At 34.9% G+C, this 19641-nt stretch overlaps 1 protein-coding gene across 50 annotated transcripts in view; it reads right to left on the bottom strand.

Annotated features, from left to right (window-relative positions):
* The window catches only part of ABI2 (abl interactor 2), a 125349-nt gene that overhangs the window by 44629 nt on the left and 61079 nt on the right, over positions 1–19641 (bottom strand). For 28 of the 50 annotated variants that reach the window (XM_043577557.1, XM_043577544.1, XM_043577548.1 and 25 more), the window contains 2 exons: positions 8768–8944; positions 725–822 (listed from right to left, as the gene is read on the bottom strand). In XM_043577557.1, the coding sequence (XP_043433492.1) occupies positions 725–822; positions 8768–8944 (275 nt within the window). Of the gene's footprint in view, positions 1–724; positions 823–7287; positions 7306–8767; positions 8945–19641 lie in introns of all 50 variants that reach the window. The other 22 variants (XM_043577539.1, XM_043577586.1, XM_043577543.1 and 19 more) reach the window with 1 other exon arrangement.

The following is a 19641-nucleotide window of genomic DNA, read 5'->3' as shown; positions in this document are numbered from 1 at the left end:
AGCATGTATCATCAAGCCAATGGGTATCAAAGCATTTTGTCTTTGTCTTACACATTTTTTGAAAAATCCAATTTGTGATACAATGACTCTGAAAAGTTGATAGAGAATAAATATTACCCCCTTTTACAGATGAAAAAACTGAATTGCTAAGAGGTTGACTATGCAAAACCACAGAGCAGGAGCACAGCTGGACCACCATTTTAGTCATCTGCCTTTTGGGATATATTATGTCCACCTGATCACAAATCTCCATTGTAAACCAAATGTTTATATTATGATGCTACAGAAGAAAAATGTTAAGCTTTTACATTAAATGGCCATTTCTGCCAAAAGTCAAATCCAGAGCTCACTTCTGTGAGATAGAATTAAAGCTCAGTATTCTCATAACCACACAAGACATACAGAATTTTGTAATTTACAGTGTTCTCCAGAAGAATAGTCTAAAATAAGCACAATCAGAATACTCTAAAACATTTCTGAAATTAGAGTACAATTTATAATAAACCATGAACTTGGGCTAGGATTTTACCTCAAATTTAAAATTCAACAGAAAAATAACTTTCAAACAAAATCTTTTTAAAATTATAAAGATGTTTCCCAGAAAAAAGGATAACCTTGGGAAGAAAATGTTCTTGTTTCAAATATTAAAAAATAGTTTAAACATATGTAGTGTTTAGTTTTCAACAACACTACATGAAGTGGTTTTCAATTATTACATACTTACCCAAGTGTCCCTTTCCCTGACATAGGGGGACTGGGGGGTTTCTGAGTTGGAGGTGTTGTACGCGGCAGCCCACCCATCTTCATATTCTGGGTACTCACCTAAAAAAATTTGGAGGAAAAATCAACTCGTATACAGTGAAACAAAATGTCACTTTTGGGAAATAATGTTATGCTATTTAACAAAGGAGGGGAAGGTTTAAATAGGGAAAAAAAAAATTAGAGGCCATGCATTTCATATGCAATTTCTACTCTACTATTATTCTACAGTTGTACTCAAAGGACTCTTCCTAACATGAGATTTTCAAATGATTGTAAACTTGTATGCAAAGACTGTATTTGCCATTAGGCCATCACACCAACAGATCACTGGTTAGACTATTTGATACTATATTTAATTGAAATTAAATAGGATAACCATAAGAACTTTAGTTTTAACAAAGAAAAACTTGGTCAAAAACAATAATGCCTTTAAACAATTCCTTGTTTTTTAGATAGCAAGTATATCATAAAAAATACATGTTTCCCAATAAAATATGCAGTATAGTTTTGATCCATTGTAACTAGAGAATACAAAGTCAAATTGTATGGTATACCAAAAAATTTTCAGTTTTTAAAATAGTGGATCAGCCTTACAATTCAGATTTCTTTAACGTTCTTTTATGAAGGAATCACCTACCTGAAAGCTGCCAGAAGTTAAGTCATGTTCCTAAACATCTGAACTAGAAAGTTAGGGCTGAGATATCCCATTCAATTATGAGCAATACAGAGGCCAAAGGCAATGTACTAGTTCCAATGGGAATTAGACCCACTCAGGCCGAAAATAAAGATTATGGGAAAGATGTAACATCGTCCTAAATCAGAGCTGGGCCATCACTCCTCACTATTCCATCTCTCTCTAATTGAAATTATGAGAGAAAGAGAGTAGCATAATCTGGAAACAAATGATGCCACCAAAGAAGTATATCAGCATTCATATAGAAAGCCCTAGAAATCTGGATATCTTAAAGAGGTAAGAGAAGTCATTCACAAATATAGTTCAAATGCAATCTCAAATTGTCTGAGATTACCAATGGGTTAGAGTAAATATGTTCAACATATAGGTTCATACCTGACCCTATTTTAAGCCCCCAATATTGTGGATTACCAAACACTTCAAAAAAAGATATTAACTTTTCTAATAAGATTATGTCTGGAGTATTCAATTTTATTTATAAAATGAAACTGCAAGACATTACACCACTGAAATCAGAATGTATTTATAACTATAATTTCAAAATATAAATTTTAAGAAAACAAATCATAACCAAATACAGAGTACTGAGGCTGCCAAAATTACTCTGGCTTAAATGAAATTTTTAAAAATCCTGAAATACTACTTGTTACCTGAATAGGCAAGAAATAATATATCATGAAGCAAACTCTGCAAATGAATAAGCCCAGTGAACAAGTTGTGTGTGATGTTAAAACAATCTTTAATTGACAAATGATACCTTTGAGATGTCAATATTTTTTCAAGTGAAACGTTTATCTGGAATCCTTTGGTGTTACTTTTAATAAATACAAAACAAACCAGTTATCAAGTAAGACAGATTAACTTATCCTTGTTCCCCCCTCATTAATAAGCAGAGGGTATACTAATCATATCTTAAAATGAAAATGCCAGAAGTTTTTAAAACATCAATCCACATTTAGGTAAAATTTCAAGAGTAATAGGACAAATAACCAGTAGCTTTTCAAACTGTAAATCTTAATTTATGATATCAGATTTTTTATAGTAATAACCAAAGTCCTTTAAGCTCAACCTTAAACAACATAAAACCCAAAGTTACTTTAAGTGATGAGGGAGAAGTAGGTGAGCCAACACTAAACTACATCAATTTGCTAGAAACGGGAAGGAAAAGGAGCAGCAGAAAAAGTAAAAGAGAATTTTATTCTATATATGGAATAGCTAAAATACTTGAAAACAGCTTTTCAACTTTGATTCAAGGTTTTGGCATGTAAAGTGTTTTTATTTAAATTGCAGTATCTTCTAGAAGTCTTTTAATCTATAAAATATATAAAATAAACAACCTATATATTAAAATCCAGTGGACACTTCCATAAACAAAACTTGATATATTTTATGATCTGTAGAATCATCAAATGATTGTATCTGCTTGGTTAATGGGGTTTGGATAAGTAACTTAAATCATGTAAGAAACCAGAGTCCCTGTAGAATGTCCAAAAAATCTGTAATTTTATACTTTATTGATACTGTACCTTTATATGAAGCTAAAAGAGTTTTTCAATACTTCTTCAAGGTGGTTTTCCTTTGTGAAAAAGGCTAAGTAAAACGATGAATATGCTATGCAGAGTATAAATACTGCCATCTAATTTGAGGGAAAGAGCAAGAATAGGAATAACTGCCAAACAAAACTTAATGTGTCGGGGCGCCTGTGTGGCTCAGTCAGTTAAGCATCTGACCGGCTCAGGTCATGATATCACGGTTTGTGAGTTCAAGCCCCATGTCAGGCTCTGTGCTAACAGCTCAGAGCCTGGAGCCTGCTTCAGATTCTATGTCTCCTCCTCTCTCTGCCCCTCCCATCCTCATGCTCTGTCTCTCAATAATAAAGAAATGTTAAAAAAAAAAAACAAATAAAAACTTAACATGTTTATCACAGGCAGGATCTGTATTATAATTAAAGAAAGTTTATTTCAAATATAAAATAATTTGATTAAAAAAATTCACTTGATAGCCATCAAGGTTCTAAACACTATTTTGAGGGAAGTTTATGGGGGAGACATCACTTCCTCACAAGCAGCAAAACACAGGACTAAATTTTGTGTGTGGAGAAGTGGACAGCCGGGGTGGGGGGGGGGGGGTGGGAAGGAGGGAAAGAGAGACAGGAGAACGAGAATGCACCATAAACTCAGGAAAAAGAAAACAAAGCAGAGCTACACTTACTTCACTACAGCAATTCCACATGAAACTTTAAAACAAACTATAAACATAAGCAGAACTATCATCTGGTTCATAAACATGCAGTTAATGGTCCTGAATCATGAGTGTGCGTGTTCATTATACTTCAAAGTCTTTTTTGGAAATCAGAATGAAGCTTTTAACCATTGAATTATGTGGGCATTTTTTAATTCTATAAAGGGGAAAGTCATCATTGAGAGCTAAGTAAAGCAGGTATTAGGTATAAGGAGGAAACAGTAGGAAACATTCTCCCCCTTTTTTTCCCACCAAAAAGAAATCCTCAAAACAGAAGAATTATTTCATTTAAGTGACAATGCTCAAATACTTTGCCATTGGCCTGTGAGTAAGGAATGTAGGTAATACTGGAGGTAGAAAAGTTCTTTTATGTTCAAAGAGTGGTCCTATCTCCCAGGCTTTGGAGATCTCTACAACTAGCACCAAGCATCAAGCTCATTCTTATGGCCTTAATATTTTTTCTACAGTGCTCCTACTCTCCTGCTCTATGCTTTTTTGGTGCATTCAATAACTCCTTGAACCTTGATATATCAAAATACAATGTTTATTACAAATCTCAGTGCTTTTTCAGAACCCTGTGAACTTCAGTATTTTTTATAAAGCTGGCTGGCCAGATATCTCTAGTTCACAAAGGACACTTCTGCTAAGAAGAAATCTCCCACTGACAGATGACCTGCTGTGACAGAATAGTACCAGACACATTCTAAAATGGTTATCTGTGGTATATTCCTCATTTATCAACCACTTTTCATCTACCAGACTAGTAGGCAATGGAATATGAAAAAATTTTCTTTTTTAATTTTTAACATTTATTTGTTATTAAGAGATAAAGAGCATGAGCATGGGAGGGGCAGAGAGAGGGGGAGACACAGAATCCGAAGCAGGCTCCAGGCTTCGAGCTGTCAGCACAGAGCCCAACGCAGGGCTCGAACCCACAAACCACAAGATCATGGCCTGAGCCGAAGTCAGATGCTTAACTGACTGAGCCACCCAGGCACACCAAGGAATATGAAAATTAAGGGAGACATGGCAGGGGGTCAGAATGAGACACAAAGGCCTATAAAATGATTTCTCTGCTTTTAAGGAACTTAGAATATTTTAGAATAAGACTATGTTTTAAACAAAAAGGAATGTCTACAAATTATAGAAATCTCCAAAAAAAGAAATATCAGTATTAATAAACATTTTTAAAAAGCAGGATTCAAATATACAAGGAGGAGTAGTATGTATAGTTCAAGGTAAATTACACTTTTATATGGCCTCAGGTACATACTAAAACACTTCCAATATGGCATTCCACCATTTAGTTTTTTATGCCTTTTGTTGTACAAATATCACGACATTGTTTTCAAAGGTCTTATGAACTAAACTCTACAACTTGTTCTCCCCACTCAACTAAAGAAAAAACCTAAATTAACCACTATCAGAACACGCTGTACAAAACGTTAAAAATTCAACTTTTAGTACAGAGGATTCTTCTGAGTCAAATCCCATGTGTTTGGTCCCAAAGTGTTATCTTTGTTTAGAGTCTGAAAGGCATCAAAAGTCTAACAGCAACAAGAGCAAAGACAGAACTCATGAACAGCTGAGGAAATCAAAGTAGCAGATAATCCTACCAACAAACATCAGGAGACTTCTAGGGCACTTGATATAACCCACAGATCTCCAAGCTCAGCTGGAAAACCACTTAACTGGTTTATTATCTGCAGTCCTTTCCAACTTTAACATTTTTAAATTATATTTTCTACCTTAATGTATTATATTATTCCATTCATCACCCTTTGAAAACCAATCATTTTTATACCAGCACTAAAAGAGAAATAATTTGTTATATGCTGAATACTTTTTTCACTCTACTTTGTTTTGGTTCACCAAAAATTATTAACAATGTGCTTTAAAAAAAGAGGGGAGGGGGACAGGAAGGAAGAAAAGACAGAACGTTGGTGCATTGTAGCTTCTAGGATGAATGCAGGGTACTCTTCTCGCTCAGTAAACTGCACCCAGATATAACAGCAACACCTATATAAAGCCACAGTACCCAAAGAGTGAAGGTTTTTGGTACAAAGAGCAAAGATGTTAAGGAATCTTATCCAAGTGTGATATTTCCTTGCTTTCTAGGAGCTTCTCTCATTTCCCACTCATTTTGGTCTATCTCTCACATGAACAGATCCTGAACCCAGGAAGGTCAAGAAGGAATCTGGAGGAAATGAGCATGGGATAGCAGCTTAGGCAAGCTGGTCTAAACTTACGAGGAAAAGAATTAGTCCACTTCTGTGTTTCATTCAGGTAATCTTTCTGTTCTCTTCAATCACTTTAAAACATCAACAGCCAAAATCTGCATATAGTATTTACAGGAAAAGAGCCAAGCAACTACACACTGCTTTGGGTGTAGTTCTTTGTTATGCAAAAGCACTCTCCTCACAATTCCACATGCCTTCACTCAGCAAGACTGAGGGCTTGGAGCCAACATCATCTATTCAATAACACAAGAAGTACTATTTGCCTCGACTCCTCTAGTCACATCTCTCTATCAGATCTGTTGAAATGTCAGTGGCCGTGGTTAATAGTTAATGATTCAGATCTCAGTTATCTTCCTGTCATCACTTTCTATACTGAAGACATGGCAAATAACAGGGTTTAGAAAGAAAATGTATTTGAAAATAAATTACAAGGGTCAGTTAAGAAAATAAGAACAAAAAGGAAATGCATGGTTTGGTGAATACGATTTTAGTAACTGTATTTAAAAGAGACTTCTTGAATATACTTGAATGTCTTTTACCATTAATTCTTCAAAATACTAAAACTGTAAAAAAAAAAAAAAAGAAAGAAAAGAAAAAAACACCTGTTACTGAAACACATAACAAAATATTTCTCTAATTTTTAACCTGTTGTTAAATATTATCATGAACTTTTGATGTTTTGATATAATTAATATTCAGCTAGAAAAACTCTTAAAATGAGTTTATATTGAAATACTGGAAAAAAAGAAACTAATCTTGATTTTAGCAAAATACATGATACTGCAACTTAAAAAAAAACCCATAACACTGAATATTTTCCACTTCTCACTTTCTTTACATTGACTAAGAGTCAAGAGATAATGACATACTGGCCACAAGTGTATAATAAAGCACACCATTTATAGAATAAAAAGGCTATTACACAGGGGGAGGGTTAAATGAAGCACATTAGTTGGCCCTCCAATCCATAACATAAATTCTACATTTACAAAAATCCAGCTAATTTTACTCCATAATGACATTTTATGATACGGTAACTTACATTTTATTTTCACAAAACATATTAACATTGCAAAATAAGCATTTATTCAAAAATATTTACTAAGCCACTAGTGTGTGTGTCAGGCACTGTTCTAGGAGCACAGGACAAGGTGGTGAACAACACAAAAAAATCTGCCCTCACAGAACATGAAGACACACCACAAAATTGCATGACAAAAAGTTTTAAATATTAAAAAGAGGAATTATTTGTTGATTTTAGAAGGCCAAGTGCCGAGTATCTCTTCACTCCCCATATGTAATATTCTACATAAGAACAAAGAATGGAAATCCAGCCCTGGAATCTCTTACCTTAAATCTAAGCAACCACTTAATGCATAAATGGAGCAAATAAAAGAGGTAAGGAAAAAAAGCATTGAAAGGTTAGTTGGAACTTCAGGATGTGAAGAGAAAGGAAAAAAACAAAGAAAAAACAAGTTAAGCATTCAGCATTAAAAAATAATGTTTCAGTAGATCATAGAAAGAGTGGTCAAAGCAGAATGTGTCATGAACAGGAAGGTTTTTTGATGAAATTATATGACATTGCTTTATTCAAAAAACATTATTAAAGATTTCTTCACATTAGTGTCGCCTAAACACTAAAAGTCCAAATAAGAAGGACTACAGAGTCCCAAAAGAGTAATATTTTACTTGAATTAAGTAAGAATTAGAGTGGGAAGGAAATCATGTTTTTATTATGTAAATGGGCAAGCACAAATATTATGCTTTATTCTAAGTGCCTTTTGGAAGTAGATTCCAGCAGTATCCTAAAATTTTCTATTTGCAGTTATTAGCCTTGAAAAAAAAATCTCAAAATTATAAAATTTTAAGTATTTTATAAAATTAAATATCAAATTCCAGATAATAATGCTTATATTAAAATTCTAAGAAAAATATTTTTTTAATTATACTGTATGTTTTCTTTTACCAAGATATACATTAAATTTAGACTTAACTGATTTCTAGCCATACTAGTATAGTGTATTTTTTTAATTTACATTTGCTTATATATAAAGACATAAATCAACTGCATAAACTATACAGTTTCACTTATAAGTATATTGTATATATTTATCCAAAGTCACATTTAATAAGTCACTGCCTTTCAAATCAATGATTAAGATGTCAACTTTAAGCTACTTAATACTTAGCTGATGCTCCAAATAGTTTAAGTATAAATACCAATTTCATTGAAATTTATATGCACTTCAGTTTTGATCATGGTATTTTATATATACAGCAGGCACTCTAATACATTTTAAAAGATAGCCAAAACACATAATGGCTACATATTCAAAATGGGTAGAAATATTAATTCATATATTACTTTTGTCTACACTATTCTCACCCAAATGTTAAGACAGAATTATTTTAGAAAAATTCAAAGTACATGTTTGTTTACATATGTTCTTTCTGAAAACTAATGCCAGAAGCTTGCTGATAAATTCTTGAAGTAAGGTAAATACTTTAATAACATGCTAAGTAATCTTTTAATCAGTCATATTAAGTCATTAAAAGACTACAGAAATTATACCACACTTATTTGCCCAATCTACATGAGGTCTAATCATAACTATTTAAATAAATGCATTTCATTTACAGATGACTGCTTAAAACTTGACAACATAGCACTAAGAAGAAGCAAGAAGGATAAAATAGTTATAGTAGTAAGGAATCTTCAGAACCACAACTGGGCCAAAACTTGGGCTTCCAAAAAAGATAAAAGCTTCATTTTCTAAAGTGTTTCATTATGGACTGCTATTTTTAAAAGGCTGACAAAAATTATACTTACCTTTACTCCATGTCCAATATCATCTAGAATTGTATAGTCAATAGGTTTTCTAATATAACGAACTGGTCGTTCAAGATTGGCTGGAGCAATAATCTTATGTGTCCTTGAAGTGTTTTTATTGGTAGTCAAAATACCAATCTCTCTTCTTGCAACTTTCTCTTTATGAATATCAACGGTCTGAAAAATATAATGTAAGTGCAACACGAGAATGTATAGTTCTAATAAGCGGAAAAGTCAAAATATAGGTGCTCAGTGACTTAACATCATTATTTATATTCTTAACCCCAATGGCTAAATTTTCTCCTTTTTGGACCTACTGGCTTTCTCCATTTCTAGGCTAAAGCAAGGGCTGGCAAATCATGGCTGGCAGACCAAATCTGGCCCACTAAGTTTTTTCCCACCTGAAGTTTTTTGTTTTTAGAACCCAGGAGTGGTATTTACATGTTTTAATGGTTTTAAAAAGTCTAAAGAAAATTACTGCCATGACATGTGAAAATTATACAGAATTCAAATTTCAGTTTCTATACATAAAATTTTATTGGACCACTGCCATTCTACTCACTTACATATTTTCATATTACAAGGGCAAAGATGAATGTTGTAACAAAGACTGTATGGCCTGCAAAGCCTAAAATATTTATTAGCTGGGCCTTTACAGAAAAAGTTTGCCAATCCTTGGGTTAAAGCATGCTAATTTTTTCCCAAACCCCATTTATATTTATACTAATACAATGATCAAGAAAACCCCAGTGGTTAAGTTGGTTACATTTTAAAATAACCTATTAGTGTAATTTCCATTGGTGTTTAAATGCCTTTTTATTTTAAAAAAAAAAAAAAAAGGAGCCTCGGTGGCTCAGTAGGTTGAGCGTCCAACTTCGGCTCAGGTCATGATCTTGCAGTTCGTGAGTTCGAGCCCCACATCAGGCTCTGTGATGACAGCTCAGAACGTGGAGTCTGCTTCAGAATCTGTGACTCCCTCTCTCTCTGCCCCTCCCCTGCTCATGCTGTGTCTTCTCTCAATAAATAAATAAACGTTTAAAAAAAAAAGGGGGGGCCTAAAATATAAATACAATGTTAACATTTTTTTACAAAAAAATTTGTTTTTTATGACACAATACTCATAAAATATCTCATTAATTTATTGGGTTTATTAAATGTTCACATAGGATGTGTTTTTTTACTTTTCCATTTGCTAATAGAGGGTGAATTTCTGTACACAGATAATACTATGTTTCTTATTAATTTGATTAATACTATTAAACAGCATTTTCTTTTTTTTTTTTTTTTTTTTTTTTTTAATTATTTTTTTCAACGTTTATTTATTTTTGGGACAGAGAGAGACAGAGCATGAACGGGGGAAGGGCAGAGAGAGAGGGAGACACAGAATCGGAAACAGGCTCCAGGCTCTGAGCCATCAGCCCAGAGCCCGACGCGGGGCTCGAACTCACGGACCGCAAGATCGTGACCTGGCTGAAGTCGGACGCTTAACCGACTGCGCCACCCAGGCGCCCCTTAAACAGCATTTTCAAACAGCAGGCTGTAGTTTAGTGGCATATGAAGAGCAATTATTTTATATTTTTTAATTTTTTAAAGTGTTTTTATTTATGTTAAAAGAGAGAGAGAGAGAGCGAGCTGGGGAGGAGCAGAGAGGGAGGGAGAGAGAGAGAATCCCAAGCAGGCTCCACACTCCCAGCACAGAGCCTGATGCAGGGCTCAAACCCACAAACCACAAGATCATGACCTGAGTGGAAATCAAGAGTTTGTGCTGTCAGTGCAGAGCCTGCTTAGGATTCTTTCTCCCTCTCTCTCTGCCCCTCACCCACTCCCACTGTCTCTCTCTCAAAATAAATACACAAACTTCAAAAATAAAAAACACTTTCAAAACGTTTTTCAAAAACAAAAAATAAAATATCTGTAATAATACAGAAAAGATGACCATATGACAGTATTAAATATCACTTTATGAAATATGAAAGCTGATTATCTATCCTCAAACTACCTACGGTATGAAGGAAACTTGAAACAAATTCAAAGCCTCTTATTTCAATGAAAAGACTTAAAAACAATTTTTTTAAATGTCTGTTTATTTTTGAGAGAGACAGAGAGACAGAGCGCAAGCAGGGGAAGGGCAGAGAGAGAGAAAGACATAGATCTGAAGCAGGCTCCAGGCTCTGAGCTGTCAACACAGAGCCTGACGTGGGGCTCAAATGCACAAACTATGAAATCATAACCTGAAGTCACCAACCATAACCAACTGAGCCACCCAGGTGCCCCTCAGCCAAAAGACTAAAAGCCAACAGGATGTGTAAGCTTCACAACTAGTATCTAAATAAAGTATCAAATCAAAGACTGGCCAAGGTAGTAACTTTATCATTTAAGTATTTCTTTTTAAAACAAAAATAATCTTTGAGCTTTTTCTGAGCATGTTAAATAAAAATGACAAAATCTGCTTTCCTTTTCAACTACTTGGTAGAGCTGTAACAGAAAAAAAGAAATCTAGGGGCGCCTGGGTGGTGCAGTCGGTTAAGCGTCCGACTTCAGCCAGGTCACGATCTCGCGGTCCGTGAGTTCGAGCCCCGCGTCGGGCTCTGGGCTGATGGCTCAGAGCCTGGAGCCGGTTTCCGATTCTGTGTCTCCCTCTCTCTCTGCCCCTCCCCCGTTCATGCTCTGTCTCTCTCTGTCCCAAAAATAAATAAAAACGTTGAAAAAAAAATTTTTTTTTAAAAAAAAAGAAAAAAGAAATCTATATATTAGTGACAATGTTGGTATTTACTTATTTTTAACTTCAGAGAAATAAAAATCTCATTTTGAATAATTTTTAATGAGTCACATTCTAAATCATTAAAAATATGGGCTAAGAAGATTTCATATATATTAAGTACACTTCAAAATAAACAAAAACCAAAGAAAATAGGCACATTTTTGTACCTATTTTTTATATAACTGGTCTTAAACACATCAATAAAGGAAAATTTATCAGAGAATGTTATTTTCTTGAGACATTGTTTCCACCCCACTTTTTATTTTTTTAAGTTTATTTGTTTTGGGGGGTGGGGGGCCCACTAGCACAGAGCCCAATGCCAGACTGAAACTCACAAACTGTGAGATCATGACCTGAGCCGAAATCAAGAGTCAGATGCTTAACCAACTGAGCCCCTCCATGTTGTTTTTAGAAACATAATTATCCTATTCAAAAATGAGGCCATAAGAATGCAAACCCAAGCAACCATAGAATTCTAAGCTTACTGCAAACTGAAACTTCAATTTCAAATTTTCATGTTGGAAATATGAATAAATCTCTACAAAATAAAAATGGGGAAGGAACTTTCCATATCTGCACTAATATATAGTTACATTTTATAGTAAGCACATTTTTTTAATTGTTTGAAAAAATTGAGGCTTTTTTTTTTAAAAAAGCACTCAAAACATTTGATCATACCTGGTGACTGGGGCATTTACATATTACTTCTATGTTCTCTTTATATACACACAAACACACAGCCCAAACCCACAAACCTTTATGCTAAGGATAAAACAAAAACCAGAAAAGCAAAGAAAAAGATCTCAGACCTATGAGCCTAAATAAGGGCTAGTTGCTATAAAAGGACATAAAATTGGGCTCTTACATCTTCCTAGGAGAGAAGGCAAAGTACAATGAATTACAAGGAAATATATCCCTTCATGAGGAAGGGACAATTTTCCCAGGACTAAACTCTAAAAGGATTTGGTTGAAGGAATTCTGAAGAGAAAAATGTTGCTTCTTGTATTAATTACCAGTAAAAACTGAATGCATGCTCTAAAACATAATTCTTAACAGGATATACACATGGGAAATCAAAAGAATTTAGTTTCACTATATAATATTCTAGTTGTCTATTTTAAAAGAATACCTACATCTGGGAAAAACTAGAGCAGGGCTTCTCAACAGAGACACTATTGAGATTTGGGGCCAGATCATTCTTTGTTGTGGGAAGCTGTCCTGAGTATTGTACAATGTGAAGAAGCATCCCAGAAGATACCAAGAGCGCCCCAAGTTGTGACAACCAAAAATGTCTGCAGTGCCAAATGTCTCTGCAGGGGTAAAACTACCCGGATTGAGAACCAATGATCTAGAGGAGAGACTAATTCACTTATCCTTACATTATGCACTCTCAAATATCAATTGTTTCCAGACTTGTTACAAGAGTTGACTTAAGATTAATGTCTCTAACGACTGGATAAGTATAGATATTTGATGTCTTTAACTTTTTAAAAACATATACAGTAATAAAAGTAATATATGGTTAAGAAAATCAAAGAGCATAAGTTGTGTTCTTCCCATCCTACTACCACACTAGGTTGAACTGTAGGAGTTCTTGTGAATCAAATGTATCTTCAGAAAATAGATAGCTATGATTTTATTTAGAATCTGAATAATAACAGAGAACAATAAATCTACTCCATAAGGAAGGAGAAGAAAGTTTGGTCTATAACATTCTGAAATTTTCAGCAATCACCTACTTCAAATTTTTCAAAGGTTTCTCTTGGGGAAAATCACATTCAAATTAGATGGAGTAACAGAATGAACACTCCTCTATATACCTAAAATCCAGCTTCAACACTCATCAACTCACAGCCAATTATTAGTTTTAAAATAATTTTTTTAAAGCTCTTATATTTTTTTATTAAAAATATGGCTACTCTGTTTTTCCTAAATCAAATTCATAGCCTTCGGTAATCATCATTGCCTTGCCTTTTCATATTCTTTGAAATTACAAAACTAAAATGTGTTAAAGTTAAATTTTGGAAGTACAAGTTCAACATTGATATTTAGGAAGAATTTTAATAGAAAAAAAAGTATTTCAAATTTATCCTGTCACTTCTAGAGTTGTTGGTTACATGATAATAAATTTAGTCTTATTTAGTAGAGGTCTCAATAATACCACTTACCTGTGGCAAGTAAAAAATGTGTTTAGCAAAGATGACCAAAACTAATGCAAGTAACTTTTAATAAATACTACTATTGTTTGTTACCTGTTAACCAAAAAATACAACAAATAATGTCACTGCAACTGTGTGGTCTATTCCTATTAACAGATCCTTATTAATTTGTTTCTCTATCCTTCTCATGGCTATTGCCAAGTCTGGTCTCACATGCTGTGGGCTTCCCCCATGACACTTTAGCCAAGTAGTGCCAAACCCAAGCTCTCTAGGATACCTCTTATCACCCTCAGATAACCATAATGGCTCCCAACTCCCTTGCAAGCCTGAGACCCACTCCTACATCTCCTTCATGGATCCAAACACATGCTCAGGCCACAACAGATATCAGGCAGGTACTGTATAAAGTACTTTGTTTTAGGATTACCCATGCATTGTTGTGGCCCATTAACACAGATAATCAAAAGGTGACTGTACTGGACAGTACTACTTCAGCTGATCATCAGTGTGAGAAAACATCTGCAAATAGTTACGGTGGAATAACTCAACTAAGTTGGGTGTTTTCAAATATGTCTCAATTTTTTAATTATACGTTAATGTTTCAAATAAGCATTTAATTATTTAAATGACAAATAGGCTTTAAATTATTCATCTTCCATAAAACAAATTAGTTATTACTAAATGGCAATTTTCACTTATTCATTTTTTATAAAACGATATAAACTATACGTAAGAATTTAAAAACTGTATAAACCCTATCTTCTATGAATAATTACATATTGATAACCTTTCAAAGGATCTCCTTAATTTAAAATCGAATTTTTAAACAAGGCTATAAAGTTTGTTCTTAAGTAGGCTTCATGCCCAGCACGGAGCCCAGTGTGGGACCTGAACTCACAACCCTGAGATCAAGGCCTGAGCTGAGATCGAGTCGGACACTTAACTGACAGAGCACACAGACACCCCAAGGCTACAAAGTTTTTTAAACAAAAAATTACCTGGGACTCCTGGGTGGCTCAGTTGGTTAAATGTCCAGCTCTTGATTTCAACTCAGGTCATGATCTCACAGTTCATGAGTTCAAACTCCCAGTTGGGCTGTGTGCTGACAGCACAGAGCCTGTGTGGGATTCTCTCTCTCCCTCTCTCTCTCTGCCTGCTCACACATGCACACTCTCCCTGCTCACACATGCACACTCTCTCTCTTTCTCTCAAAATAAATAAATAAATTTTTAAAAATTACCTTACATGGTAAGTTCCTCAGGGGTTAGAACTTCCACCGCCTTTTAGTATCTAGCCCTTGAGAAGAATTACTTCCCTTCTCATAGCATTTAATAATCATTCCTTCCTATTTCCTTTACTCTCTGTTAACTACTTCAACACCTGGCCAAATAAATTCTAGTCAGCTCTTAGAGTGGGAAGAACACTACTCTTTAAGTTCTTTATGTTGCCTTTGAACCCCCTGATCTTCTTCTAAGCCATAATGAGGGGGCACTTGCGTGGCTGAGTCGGTTAAGTGTCCACCTCTTGATTTCGGTTCAGGTCACGACCTCATGGTTCGTGGGATAGAATCCCAAGTCCAGCTCTGCATTGACAGCGTGTGGTCTGCTTGGGATTCATAGCCTCTCTCACTCTGCCCCTCCCCCACCTCACACTCACACCACACACTCTGTCTCAAAATAAATACACTTTAAGCCATGATGAACTGAATGTAGACAGTATTGACTCTTTAGGTTAAGTTGAGAAAAGCGACAGGCCTGGCTTGGAAAATTTTTAGTTTATAAGCTTATAAGAATTTTAGTTTGGGGGACCTGGGTGGCTCAGTCCATTAAGCATCCAACTCTTGGTTTCCGCTCAGGTCATCTCACGGTTTGTGAGTTTGGCCCCATGTCAGGCTCTGTGCTGGCAGTGAGAAGCCTGCTTGAGATTCTCTCTCTCCCCCTCTCTCTCTGCCCCTCCCCTGCTCACACTGTCTCTGTCTCTCTCAAAAAGAAATAAATAAACTTAAAAAATATATTTAAAAAAAAAGAATTTTAGTTTGAATAATGTTCTCATAAACCTTTTTTTTTAACTAACCAGAAATGGACACAAAGTCAAGGACACAGTAATAGCATTCATCCTTACACATAATGCTATACTGACTTAAAAGTAGCTATGTATGTTTATACAAGTAATTCAGTAAAATTAAATGTTTGTTCTGATAACTATATATTTTTGAAAAATATTTAATGTTAATTTAACTCCTACTCTCAGTTTTAAAATTAAAAATTTGTTAGCTTTTTAAATAATATGCTTCCAAAGAAATAAGATAACAGCAACAAAGCTAGAGACAGGATTTCTTTAAAATTGCCACCCTTGGGAGGCGCCTCAGTGGCTTAGTCGGCTAAGCATCCGACTTCGGCTCAGATCATGATCTCGTAGTTTGTGGGTTCGAGCCCAACATCGGGCTCTGTGCTGACAGTTCAGAGCCTGGAGTCTGCTTCAGATTCTGTGTCTCCCTCTCTCTCTGCTCCTCCCCCACTCATACTCTGCCTCTCTCTGTCCCTCAAAAACAAATGTTTTAAAAAATTTTTTTTAATTGCCATCCTTGGGGCACCTGGCTGGCTGAGTCAGTGGAACATGTGACTCTTAACCTCAGGGTTGTGAGTTTGAGCCCCACAATGGGTGTAGAGATTACTTAAAAATAAATTTTTTTAAAATATTTATTTCTGAGAGAGCACAAGTGGGGGCAGAGGATCTAAAGTGGGCTCTGTGTTGACAGGCTGACGATAGCAAGCCAATGTGGGGCTCAAACTCATGAACTGTGAGATAATGACCTGAGCTGAAGTCAGACGCTCAACTGACTGAGCCACCCAGATGCCCTAAAAATAAAATCTTTAAAAAATAAATAAAAAATAAAAATTAAATTGCCACCCTTAAACTACCTAAGGTAATCTACATCAAGAACCTATCCTAATACTTCTTATGGATATGGTGAGTGTGGTGTAAATTAGTGCACTACTTCATACTATGTTTAGTACAAAAAAGTCTGATACTAAATATTCGTAATCAATTCTATTTTGTTTTTTAAAACCTCTGCCATTCAGTTGGCTAAGTCAATGGAATTCCCATCTTCAGATTCTAATTCAGAATAATTTAGGCAATAGCTCAGTTATATCAGAGTGATGGAGGGTTGAGGTCAGCGGGGCACAGACTGAGGTGAATAGCAGAGCCAGCAGAATAGAAAGAAAAAAAGCAAATATAAATCAAGTTCATTTGTAGGAACCTCAAAAGAATAAAGAATTCCAAATGGAAAATAGCTCAGATATCATCTAATCAGTCTTATCATTTTACAGATGAGAAAACTGAAGTTCAAGTCAAATGTCACACAAGTCAGCAGAAGAATCAAAGTAAAACTTAGATCCCTGACCCTCCCCACTCCCAAACATATGGAGAAAAGAGGTAGAGCACTAGGCGGTTGAAAAGTGATAAGGTTCCTACCCATGACACAGAAAAAAGATACTGATGAGGAAAGAAATCAAAAACATCAGAGATCTAGTATCTCCTAGTCCTGAACCACTCTACCAGACAATTCCTACAAAACAACTCTTAATACCTACTAGCATTCCAATAAATATGTGATCTGGTCTTTGACCTGACTGAACCTCCATTTCTTTCCTTCTTCAATCCAATCTTCTCTCCAAATTCTCTAAACCTAATACTTTTGCTCAAATTGCCAAAAAAAAAAAAAAAAAAAAAGAAAGAAAGATAGAAAGAGAAAAGAAAAGAAAAGAAAAGAAAAGAAAAGAAAAGAAAAGAAAAGAGGAAAGGAAAGGAAAGGAAAGGAAAGGAAAGGAAAGGAAAGGAAAGGAAAATCTAATCTCAAGATATCATAAGAACGTTCTGGCTCCCTCTAAAAACATAGTAATATTCTTAATAAAGCATAATAATAATAATAATATTATAATTATAATAATAAATATATTTATAAAAATATATATTTATAAAAAAAATATATTTATATATATAAATATATTTATAAAAAAATATATTTTATATATATATATAAAAATAAATAATAAATATAATTACCAAACATTAGAAAATAACAGTATTTAAGAACAAGGGCTTGCAAAAACTACAGCCTACATGCTAAATCTGGCCTGCAGACTGCTTTTATATGACCTACAAGTTAGAATAGCTTTTTACATTTTTAAATAGTTGTTTAAATACACACGCACACAGAGAATAACACGAAACTGATACTACACATGTGGCCCACAAAGCCTAAAATATTGACTAGCTGGTCCTTTACAGAAAAGGTTTGCCAATCCTTGTATTTAGAGTATTTACTAAGTATTTGCTTTGTAAACAGAAAATGTTTTCTCATACTATAATCTTTCAGTCTAAAGAGTATCAAATAACTCTGATGTTCAACTGACTTTTCTTTTTTAATGTTTATTTATTTATTTAATTTATTTTTGAGAGAGAGAGAGGGTGAGAGAGAGAGAGGAAGAGAAACCAGGAGACAGAGAATCCAAAGCAGGCTCTGCACTGACAGTACAGAGCCTGCTTCGGGGCTCAAACTCACAAACTGCAAGATCATGACCTGAGGTGAAATCAAAAGTTGGACACTCAACCAACCGAGCCACAGAGGTGCCCTCAATTGACTTTTAAAACAAAGGACTCTACCTGTGCATTAAGTATAACTGAAAATTATTTCAACCCTTAAGGCAAATACTAAAAAATATATAATTTTTAAAATTTACTTATTTCTTAGCTATAACCTCCATCAGCCCATTTCTCCTATTCAACCTCTCACCCAGCATACTCTTTTGTATAGACTTAACAGGTATTATACAACTGCAGATCCCTCACCCTTCCAGGGATTGTTCAACTTCAAATGAAGAAGAGTCAACATATTCTTGACAGCTCTGACTCAGGCCCCTGTTATTTCCCCCCCCCTTTTTTTTTTAAGTTTACATATATTTGAGAGAAAGTGAGACAGAAAGACAGACAGAACCAGTGGGGGAGGCGGGCGCAGACAGGATCCAAAGCAGGCTCTAGGCTCTGTGCTAATACCAGAGAGCCCGAAGTGGGGCTCGAACTCATGAACCATGAGATCATGACCTAAGCCGAAGTCTGATGCTTAACCGACTGAGCCACCAAGGTGCCCCTGGCCCCTGTTATTTCTGACCTACTAATCTCTATCCATTCATCTCTCCCATTTTTCACTTACTCCATTAAAATGGCTTTAAAAGACAGTACTAATTAGACTATTAATTATATGTAGATTTATGTGACACTCAAAAATAAAATGTTCTCATTAACTGAATTCATACATATAATTACAACTTAGAGTAGACTTATTCACCTTCCTCCTTAAGACTGCTACCCTTCTCAGGTGCCTGGGTGGCTCAGTCAGTTGGGCGGCTGACTTCAGCTCAGGTCATGATCTCACCGTTCATGGGTTCGAGCCCCACATTGGGCTCTGTGCTGACAGCTCAGAGCCTGGAGCCTGCTTCAGATTCTGTGTCTCCCTCTCGCTCTGCCCCTCTCCATCTCATTTTCTCTCTCTCTCTCTCAAAAAATAAAAATGTTTTAAAAATTAAAAAAAAAACTGCTACCCTTCTCTACCAAAGTAGTACAGAATTCTAATCAAAAAACAGATGATTATCAGGGCACCTGGTTGGTTCAGTCAGTAGAGCATCTGACTCTTGATCTCAGAGGCATAAGTTTGAGCCCCACGTTGGGTATAGAGATTACTTTTAAAAAACAGATGATTATGTTTCATTATTATTTGCTTATTGTCATCATCTATCTTCACAATCTCTTCTACTTTCACAAACTAATAACAAATTGTTCATCCTTTTTAGAAACTCTATTAATGTCTCTTCTGCATTTGAACTTTTCTTCTCATAGTCTTTTTTGGTCCTTTGTTAAGACTTCAAATATGCAGAAATTCTAAAACTCTTAAT

Source organism: Prionailurus bengalensis, chromosome C1 (genome assembly GCF_016509475.1).
Source record: "Prionailurus bengalensis isolate Pbe53 chromosome C1, Fcat_Pben_1.1_paternal_pri, whole genome shotgun sequence".
NCBI classification, from domain to species: Eukaryota; Metazoa; Chordata; class Mammalia; order Carnivora; family Felidae; genus Prionailurus; species Prionailurus bengalensis.
Note: the sequence above shows the minus strand (reverse complement) of the source record. Positions and strands in the feature narration are given on the sequence as shown.